Source organism: Cololabis saira, chromosome 7, assembly GCF_033807715.1.
Source record: "Cololabis saira isolate AMF1-May2022 chromosome 7, fColSai1.1, whole genome shotgun sequence".
NCBI classification, from domain to species: domain Eukaryota; kingdom Metazoa; phylum Chordata; class Actinopteri; order Beloniformes; family Belonidae; genus Cololabis; species Cololabis saira.
In genome coordinates, this window is record NC_084593.1 from 26254548 (window position 1) to 26265892 (window position 11345).

Here is an 11345-nt window from a genome sequence, read left to right on the forward strand (position 1 = left end):
ATTGCTGTTGAACCGCTTTATATGTTTTCCTAAATGAAAGTAGCAATTGTTGCAAAGTAGCATGAGCATTATTCTTTAAACCTGTGGTAAATATGCCGCACTTCTGAACGAATTTCTTAAATTTGGTTCATGAATATTTGCATTGTTTTAAGTCTGGATGATGTTGATTGTGTGTCACTTCGAAAGTATATAATTAAATTTAAAAAATATAAATAAAAGGACAGAATGGTGACTTTATTTTTAAAGCAGTCCAATAATGATTCAGCAAAGTAGCTACCTGCAAATGAAATCTAAACATTGTATAAGAACATATTCTTAAGTATAAACAAACGAGTGGGCGAGGTGAGAGTTTTTGTCAAGGTAACGTTTTTGTAAACACCATATAAATATACAGCTTATGTGAATATGGTGTTTGAGGCTTTATGCGTGTTGTAAACGGACAGGATATTTAAAGAAAATGTAAGTGTGTTTCTAAAGTTAAGCTCATTACTAAATGTAGTTCTTTCCCGTGTCCACATGAGGACATTGTAGACCGTTGCATTTGCTGGTGTTGGCTCGGGGCTCCTCCCAGATTCAGATGATGATGATGATGTTTCTCGAGTCATAGACAAAGAAATTCAGAAGGCAAAGCATTGCGGAGCGAAAACGTAATTTTTTTTTCTTGAAGCAAATATGTATTAAATATCGTCTTTCAATAATCAGTTTGAAGAGACGAATTTCTCTAAGGACACGTCCTTGTTGAGGGTCAGGATGAATCTACCGGGAAGATCGAGATCTTTGTGGATAATCTTCGTCTTTCTGTTGCTGGATTGTTGTTGGGAAACGGTTTCGGGACAGCTCTCCTACTCCGTTGCAGAGGAGGTGAATCTGGGGACCGTTGTTGGAAATATTGCAAAAGATCTTGGCATCAGTGTGCAGGATTTGGAGTCCCGCATGTTCCAGATTGTTTCTGGATCAAGGAGGAAATATTTCGAGGTAAATCTAAAGACTGGTGTCCTCTACGTAAACGAGAGAATAGATCGAGAAGAACTCTGCGGCGATGAAGCTAAATGTTCACTTAGTTTAGAAGCTGTCATCAATAATCCACTGAAACTGCACCGCATTGAAATTACAATATTAGATGTAAATGATGTTTCTCCGTCATTTCCAAGCGCGTTACGGTCGATAGACCTTAGTGAGACCACAGCGGTAGGGGCACGGTTTCCTATGGATCCTGCTGAAGACGCAGACGTTGGTAAAAATACTGTACATACATATAAGCTTAGTCAAAATGAATATTTCTCCCTCAATACACATAAAGGAGATGCAGCAACTCTCGAATTAGTGCTTCGGAAGGTTTTAGATCGAGAAAAGCAATCGTTGATTGAACTCACACTGACTGCTATTGATGGAGGAACACCTGCTAAGTCGGGCACCATGACCATAGTGGTAAATGTGTTGGACAATAATGACAATGCTCCTGTATTCAGTCAAACTCTGTACAAAGCCAGAGTGCATGAGAATGTTAAATTGGGTACATCTATAATAACATTAAATGCTACAGATGTAGATGCTAGTTTAAATGGACAGGTGTTTTATTCATTCAGTAAAGTAGGGCGAGGAAAACAGACTGACATTTTTGAAATTGATGAAAAAACTGGCACCGTGATAAATAAAAAGAACATTGATTATGAAGCGAATGGTGCTTTCGAGATTCAAGTGGAAGCTAAGGATGGAGGTTCCCCTCCTCTCACCTCGCATGCCAAATTATTAATTGAAGTTGTAGACGTTAATGACAATGCACCTGAGATATCAGTAACATCGCTGTTAAACTCTGTAAAAGAGGACGCGTCCATTGGCACCGCAATTGCTCTTGTTTCCGTGTTTGATAAAGACGGCGGAAAAAATGGGATGGTGAGCTGTAAAATATCCAGTGAGTTGCCTTTTAAACTGGATTTAAATTATAAAAATTATTACTCATTAATTCTGGACGGAACTCTTGACCGAGAGACTTCCCCTGAATATAATATAACCATCACAGCAACAGATGAGGGCAGCCCGCCTCTCTCCAACACCAGCGTCATTCATGTACACGTATCTGATGTAAACGATAACAAACCTCATTTCACAGAAGACAAAATCAATGTTTTTATCAAGGAAAACAGTCCAATAGGAGACGTTTTAAAAACAGTATCAGCGGTAGATGCAGATATTGAGAAAAATGGATACGTCACGTATTCTCTTTTACATATTAGCAGTCATTCATTACCACTTTCTGCAATGATAAATATTAACTCAGAGACTGGAGATATAGTTAGTCTTCAATCTTTTAATTATGAAGAGTTAAAAACGTTCCAGTTTAAAGTTCAGGCGACAGATTCTGGTGTTCCTCCTCTCAACAGCAACGTGACTGTGAACGTTTTTATTCTGGATGAAAATGACAACAATCCCACGATTCTGGCTCAAAATTCGGAGCATGGATCTGTTAATAGTGAGACCATCCCCTACACTGTTGAAGCAGGATACTTTGTTGCAAAGATCAGGGCTGTGGACGCAGACTCTGGATACAATGCTCTTCTTTCTTATCATCTCTCTGAGCCTAAAGGAGATAACTTATTCAGGATCGGAACCAGCACCGGAGAAATCAGGACTAAAAGAAGAATGAGTGACAATGACCTGAAAACTCACCCTTTGGTGGTTTTGGTTTCTGATAATGGAGACCCTTCTCTGTCAACTACTGTGTCTATTGATGTCATGGTGGTTGAAAACACCGCTGAAATCCAGACTCGGTTCAGACATGTGCCTATAAAAGAGGACAACTTCTCAGATTTTAACCTCTATCTTCTGATCGCCATTGCGTCCGTGTCAGTGATCTTCCTGCTGAGTCTCATCAGTTTAATAGCTGTCAGATGCAACAAAACCGACAGAACTTTCAGCAGGTACAGTCCCCCGATGATCACCACCAACCCTGATGGGAGCTGGTCTTATTCTAAAGCTACTCAGCAGTATGACGTGTGTTTTAGTTCGGACACACTGAAGAGTGATGTGGTGGTGTTTCCTGGCCCGTTTCCACCTGTAGATGGAGAACTGATCAGTATTAATGGAGGAGACACATTTACCAGAACTCAGACTTTACCGAGCCAAGAAAAGGTAAGACTTTATTGCTGTTGAAACGCTTTATATGTTTTCCTAAATGAAAGTAGTAATTGTTGCAAAGTAGCATGAGCATTATTCTATAAAACTGTCGTAAATATGCCGCACTTCTGAACGAATTTCTTACATTTGGTTCATGAATATTTGCATTGTTTTAAGTCTGGATGATGTTGATTGTTTGTCATTTCGAAAGTATATAATTAAATTTGAAAAATATAAATAAAAGGACAGAATGGTAACTTTATTTTTAAAGCAGTCCAATAATGATTCAGCAAAGTAGCTACCTGCAAATTAAATCTAAACATTTGATATGAACATATTCTTAAATATAAACAAACGAGTGGGCGAGGTGAGAGTTGTGATAACGTTTTTGATATAATGGTAACGTTTTTGTAAACACCATATAAATATACAGCTTATGTGAATATGGTGATTGAGGCTTTATGCGTGTTGTAAACGGACAGGATATTTAAAGAAAATGTGAGTGTGTTTCTAAAGTTAAGCTCATTACTGAATGTAGTTCTTGCCCGTGTCCACATGAGGACATTGTAGACCGTTGCATTTGCTGATGTTGGCTCGGGGCTCCTCCCAGATTCAGATGATGATGATGATGTTTCTCGAGTCATAGACAAAGAAATTCAGAAGGCAAAGCGTTGCGGAGCGAAAACGTTATTTTTTGCTTGGTGCAAATATGTATTAAATATCGTCTTTCAATAATCAGTTGGAAGAGGAGAATTCCTCTAAGGACACGTCCTTGTTGAGGGTCAGTATGAATCTACTGGGAAGATCGACATCTTTGTGGATAATCTTCGTCTTGCTGTTGCTGGATTGTTGGGAGACGGTTTCGGGACAGCTCTCCTACTCCGTTGCAGAGGAGGTGAATCTGGGGACCGTTGTTGGAAATATTGCAAAAGATCTTGGCATCAGTGTGCATGATTTGGAGTCCCGCATGTTCCAGATTGTTTCTGGATCAAGGAGGAAATATTTCGAGGTAAATCTAAAGACTGGTGTCCTCTACGTAAACGAGAGAATAGATCGAGAAGAACTCTGCGGCGATGAAGCTAAATGTTCACTCAGTTTAGAAGCTGTCATCAATAATCCACTTAAATTGCACCCCATAGAAATTACAATAGTAGATGTAAATGATGTTTCTCCTTCATTTCCAACCACGTTACAGACAATGAACATTAGTGAGAACACATTGGTAGGGGCACGATTTCCTATGGAACCTGCTGACGACGCAGACGTTGGTAAAAATACTGTACATACATATAAGCTTAGTCAAAATGAATATTTCTCCCTCAATACACACAAGGGAGACACAGCAACTCTGGAATTAGTGCTTCGGAAGGTTTTAGATCGAGAAAAGCAATCGTTGATTGAACTCACACTGACTGCTATTGATGGAGGAACACCTGCTAAGTCGGGCACCATGACCATAGTGGTAAATGTGTTGGATATTAATGACAATGCTCCTGTATTCAGTCAAACTCTGTACAAAGCCAGAGTGCATGAGAATGTTAAGTTGGGCACATCTATAATAACATTAAATGCTACAGATTTAGATGCTGATCTAAATGGACAGGTTTTGTATTCATTTAGTAAAGTAGGGCGAGGAAAACAGACTGACATTTTTGAAATTGATGAAAAAACTGGCACCGTGACAAATAGAAAGAACATTGATTTTGAAGAGAATGGTGCTTTTGAGATTCAAGTACAAGCCAGTGATGGAGGTTCCTCTCCTCACACCTCACATGCCAAATTATTAATTGAAGTTGTAGATGTTAATGATAATGCACCTGAAATATCTATTACATCGCTGTTAAACTCTGTAAAAGAGGACGCGTCCATTGGCACCGCAATTGCTCTTGTTTCCATGTTTGATAAAGACGGCGGAAATAATGGGATGGTGAGCTGTAAAATATCCAGTGAGTTGCCTTTTAAACTGCAATCAAATTATAAGAAATATTATTCATTGGTTGTGGACGGACCTCTTGACCGAGAGACTTCCCCTGAATATAATATAACCATCACAGCAACAGATGAGGGCAGCCCGCCTCTCTCCAACACCAGCGTCATTCATGTACACGTCTCTGATGTAAACGATAACAAACCTCATTTCACAGAAGACATAGTCAATGTTTTTATCAAGGAAAATAGTCCAATTGGAGACGTTTTGAAAACAGTATCAGCGGTAGATGCAGATATTGAGAAAAATGGACACGTCACGTATTCTCTTTTACATATTAGCAGTAATTCATTACCACTTTCTACAATGGTAAATATAAACTCAGAGACTGGAGATATAGTTAGTCTTCAATCCTTTAACTATGAAGAGTTAAAAACGTTCCAGTTTAAACTGCAGGCCATAGACTCTGGTGTTCCTCCTCTCAACAGCAACGTGACTGTGAACGTTTTTATTTTGGATGAAAATGACAACAGTCCTACAATTCTTGCGCCATATTCTGACCACGGTTCAGTTTACAGTGAAATAATCCCCTACACAGTTGAAGCGGGATACTTTGTTGCAAAGGTCAGGGCTGTGGACGTGGATTCTGGATACAATGCGCTGCTTTCCTATCATCTTTCTGAACGTAAAGGAAACAACTTGTTCAAGATCGGAACCAGCACCGGGGAAATTAGGACTAAAAGAAGAATGAGTGACAATGACCTGAAAACTCACCCTGTGGTGATCCTTGTGTCTGATAATGGAGAACCTTCTCTGTCAACTACTGTGTCTATTGATGTGATGGTGGTTGAAAGCACCGCTGACATCCAGACTCCGTTCAGACATGTACCTATCAAGGAGGACAATTTCTCAGATTTGAACCTGTATCTACTGATCGCCATTGTGTCGGTGTCAGTGATTTTCCTGCTGAGTCTCATCAGTTTAATAGTAATCAGATGCCACAGGACCGACGGCACCTTCAGCAAGTACAGCGCACCAATGATCACCACCAACCCTGATGGGAGCTGGTCTTATTCTAAAGCTACTCAACAGTATGACGTGTGCTTTAGTTCGGACACTCTGAAGAGTGACGTGGTGGTTTTCCCCGCCACTTTTCCACCTGTAGATGGAGAACTGATCAGTATTAATGGAGGAGATACTTTTACCAGAACTCAGACTTTACCAAATAAAGACAAGGTAAGAGGATTGCAAATTATTTATTCCCTTTCATGCTTTTTATGGGGCAAAACTTGGAAGAGGTGATTTTGCTTAATATATTGTCAAGGATCTCTTACATATTTTGTATCCAGTAGCCTATTTGGTTTGGGTTTTAATAAAAATAATAAAGAGCACCTACGCAAATGAATGGTGATGATAATAATAATAATAATAATAATAATAATAATAATAATAATAATAATAATAATAATAATAATAATAATAATATTTTTTATTATTATTTACTTTTTTTCTTCACTTTCTTTTAAATGGCAACCACTATACCTTTTTTCCTATTCTGAACTCGACAGTAAGTAGACATTATTTATACATTCATTCATTCTTACACTTTGCCAGTCCAAATTGAGGTAATCGGTTCTGAAACTTGCATTTATTAACAGACCGTAAAACGTATAAAATATCAGATAAAAATAATTTCAAGCTCTCCTCCAAAGGCCAAACCACTGCATTGACTTCTGCTATCAGAAAATACACTACTTTATTTTCACAGTACACTCTTATGATTAAAGCATTGCATGATCTTACAAATTCTGCCGACTTGTTGTGCAGTCCTTAATACATTAATTGAATTGAATTGATCTGTTTCTTAATTCAATTATTATTTGATACATTTGTGAAAGCCAAGCTCAGGCGTAAATTGAGAATTTTAATGCTGTTGAATAAATACTTAGAGAGATTCATCTCTTTTTTTCATTGAAATCATGAAATCCTTCTTTTTAAGTAATACAAGGGAAATACGATTTTCTACATCAGACTTTGGTGCGTACATGCAGTATGTTCTTCTGTTAAATGTCCACATGAGGACTCTACAGACCACCGTTTGGATGGTATATTTGGTTGCACAGGACTCCTCCCAGATTCAGCGCATGATCGCTCTGTGCTTTGTTACAAAGACGGGTTGCACGACAAAGAGCGGACGTTTGCTGTGAAAATGGCGAAAAATCTCTTTGGAATATTTTTCCTTTAATGCGAATCTCGTTTTACGCCTACATTTTGTCCGGATTCGTTCATATGTGTCGTTTCTATAGCTGAATCAATGGATTTACCAAAAAGAACAAGCTGTATATGGATATATTTCTTGTTTGCACGGCTGGATTGTTATCTGGAAACCGTCTCTGGGCTCTCTTACTCCGTTGCAGAAGAGGCGAATCTCGGGACTGTTGTTGGAAATGTCGCCAAGGATTTAAACATCAATCCCCAGAATTTGGAGACACGTATGTTCCAGATCGTTGCTGGGTCTAAGAGAAAATATTTCGAGGTAAATCTAAAGACTGGTGTCCTCTACGTTAATGAAAGAATAGATAGAGAAGAACTCTGCGGTGTTGAGGTTAAATGTTCACTTACTGTGGAGGCTGTTATAAATAGCCCATTAAAAGTGTATCATCTTGAAGTAATTGTTTTAGATGTCAACGATAACTCCCCGTCATTTCCTAGCAGTTTCCAGACTATCAATATTACAGAGAGCACAGCAGCAGGGGCAAAATTTCTATTAAAACGAGCTTACGATGCAGATGTGGGAAGAAATTCAGTTAACACCTACAAACTGAGTCAAAATGAGTATTTTTCTCTTGCTACCCACAAAGGGGAGACTGTAACTGCTGAATTGGTGCTTCAAAAAGTTTTAGACAGGGAAAAACTGTCGGTGCTACGACTTACATTAACTGCCATTGATGGAGGAACACCAGCTAAATCAGGCACTATGAAAATTACAGTGAATGTGTTGGATACTAACGACAATCCTCCAGTTTTCAGTCAAACTCTCTACAAAGCCAGAGTGCATGAGAATGTTGAGGTCGGTACATCAATTATAACCATGAATGCTACTGATTTAGATGCAGGTCAAAACGGTCAAATATCATTTTCTTTTATTGAAATAGACCAAGGGAAGCAAATTGACATTTTCAACATAGATGAAAAGACGGGCACCGTGACAAATAAAAAGATTATAAATTTCGAAGAGAACAGTGCTTTTGAAATCAGAGTACAGGCCAGTGATGGAGCTTCCTCTCCTCTCACCTCACATGCCAAATTATTAATTGAAGTTGTAGACGTTAATGACAATGCACCGGAAATATCAGTAACATCGCTGTTAAACTCTGTAAAAGAGGACGCGTCCACTGGCACCGCAATAGCTCTTGTTTCAGTGTTTGATAAAGATGGCGGTAAAAATGGGATGGTGAGCTGTAAAATATCCAGTGTTGTTCCTTTCAAATTGGAATCTAATTATAAAAATTATTATTCATTAGTTGTGGACGGACCTCTTGACAGAGAGGCTTCACCTGAGTATTATATTAGCATAACTGCAACAGATGAGGGCAGCCCGCCTCTCTCCAACACCAGCGTCATTCATGTACACGTAGCTGATGTAAACGATAACAAACCTCATTTCACAGAAGACACAATCAATGTATTTATCAAGGAAAACAGTCCAATAGGAGGCGTTTTGAAAACGGTGTCAGCTACAGATGCAGACATTGAGAAAAATGGCCATGTTGCCTATTCTCTTTTACATAACAAAAATAATTCATTACCACTTTCTACAATGGTAAATATCAACTCAGAGACTGGAGATATAGTTAGTCTACAATCGTTTAATTATGAAGAGTTAAAAACGTTCCAGTTTAAAGTTCTGGCTACAGACTCTGGTGTTCCTCCTCTTAGTGGAAACGTGACTGTCAACGTCTTTATTCTGGATGAAAATGACAACAGCCCCGCGATCCTGGCGCCTTACTCTGAACACGGCTCGGTCATCGCTGAAAACATACCATACACCGCTGAAGCTGGATACTTTGTGGCAAAAATCAGGGCTGTGGACGCGGACTCTGGATACAATGCTCTGCTTTCTTATCATCTTTCTGAACCCAAAGGAAATAATCTGTTCAAGATCGGAACCAGCACCGGAGAAATCAGAACTAAGAGGAGAATGAGTGACAATGACTTGAAAACTCACCCTTTGGTGGTTTCGGTTTCTGATAATGGAGAACTTTCTTTGTCAGCTACTGTGTCTATTGATGTCATGGTGGTTGAAAGCACCGCTGAAATCCAGACTCTTTTTAGACATGTGCCTATAAAGGAGGACAGCTTCTCAGATGTGAACCTGTATCTGCTGATCGCCATTGTGTCGGTGTCAGTGATTTTCCTGCTGAGTCTCATTAGTTTAATAGCTGTGAGATGCCAAAGGACAGACAGCACCTTTAGCAGGTACAGTCCCCCGATGATCACCACCAACCCTGATGGGAGCTGGTCTTATTCTAAAGCTACTCAGCAGTATGACGTGTGCTTTAGCTCGGACACACTGAAGAGTGACGTGGTGGTGTTTCCTGGCCCGTTTCCTCCTGTTGATGCAGAACTGATCAGTATTAATGGAGGAGACACTTTTACCAGGACTCAAACTTTACCCAGCAAAGAAAAGGTAAGAACCTGCATTGTTTGTTAAAATAATTTAGAGTTTATATTGACAACTACATACATACATACATACATACATACATACATACATACATACATACATACATACATACATACATACATACATACATACATACATACATACATACATACACACACACACACACACACACACACACACACACACACACACACACACACACACACACACACACACACACACACACACACACACACACACACACACACACACACACATACATATAAACATCCAGTTTTGCAGAACAGTAAAAGTCATGCAGATCGCTTGCCATCCTGTTTCTTCCTGATTTAATTAATTGACGTCAGTGCATAACAAACCCTTAAATAGAAGAGAAAAAACTTTTCGTCGGAAGAAAAAAAAGTCTGGCACATGTAGACAAAGAATGGAGGATTGTTTTTAAAAAATGTGACTGAAAATTTTAAGCATCGAGTGTAGTTATTTTTAGTGTCCACAGAGGGACACTGTAGACCGTCACATCTACACGTCCTGTTTGCTGTATCAGGCTCCTCCCAAATCAAGAGAATGATGACGTTTCTCAGGCGTTTGACACAAAGAGAGAAAGGGTATAAGAGAACAACGTGCGGTCAACCGAGATTACTTCGACTATTTCAGCGCAGTTACATTCTTTATCGTCAACAATTTTTTTGCTCACGGTACTGGACATATTCACGTATGGAATTATGCATTTCTCAGGCAGATTAAATTCTTTGTGGATATATTTTTCCCTAGCGCTACTGGATTGTTGTTGGGAAACGGCTTTTGGACAGCTCGTTTACTCCGTCTCAGAGGAGGTGAATCTGGGGACCGTTGTTGGAAATATTGCTAAAGATCTAAACCTCAATGTCCAGGATTTAGAGCATCGGATGTTCCAGATTGTTGCTGGATCAAAGAAAAAATATTTCGAGGTAAATCTAAAGACTGGTGTCCTCTATGTTAACGAGAGAATAGATCGAGAAGAACTCTGCGGCGATGACACTAAATGTTCACTTAGCGTACAAGCCGTCATCAATAATCCACTTAAACTGTATCGTATTGACATAACAGTATTAGATGTTAACGATAATTCTCCGTCATTTCACAGCAAATTGCAGCTATTGAATATTACTGAAAACACAGCCGCAGCAACAAAATTTCCTCTGCACCCAGCTCATGATGCAGATGTTGGTAAAAACACTGTACATACCTACAAGCTCAGTCAAAATGAACATTTTTCTCTTGTAACACTTAAGGGAGAAACTGTAACACCAGAACTAGTGCTTCAGAAAGTTTTAGACCGAGAGAAAAAATCTATGTTAAAACTCACACTGACAGCCATTGATGGGGGGACACCTCCAAAATCAGGCACCATGACTATAATAATAAATGTTTTGGACATTAATGACAATGCTCCTGTATTCAGTCAAACTCTCTACAAAGCGCGAGTTCAAGAGAATATCAAAATAGGTTCTTCGATAATTAAATTAAATGCCACTGATATAGATGCTGGTGTAAATGGACAAGTACTGTATTCATTTAGTGAAGTAGGTCGTGGAAAAGAAACTGATCTCTTTGCCATTGAAGAAGTGACTGGAACGG

The 11345-nt window shown here is 39.1% G+C and overlaps 1 protein-coding gene across 25 annotated transcripts in view; it reads left to right on the forward strand.

Moving 5' to 3' along the window:
- LOC133446991 (protocadherin alpha-C2-like) overlaps positions 1–11345 on the forward strand; it is a 204805-nt gene that overhangs the window by 110349 nt on the left and 83111 nt on the right. For 2 of the 25 annotated variants that reach the window (XM_061725267.1, XM_061725278.1), the window contains exon 1: positions 650–3129. The exons of 19 other annotated variants lie outside the window; for them this stretch is intronic. In XM_061725267.1, coding sequence (XP_061581251.1) covers positions 751–3129 — 2379 coding nt within the window. In that variant the 5' untranslated portion in view covers positions 650–750. 4 more of the 25 variants (XM_061725315.1, XM_061725295.1, XM_061725304.1 and 1 more) reach the window with 4 other exon arrangements.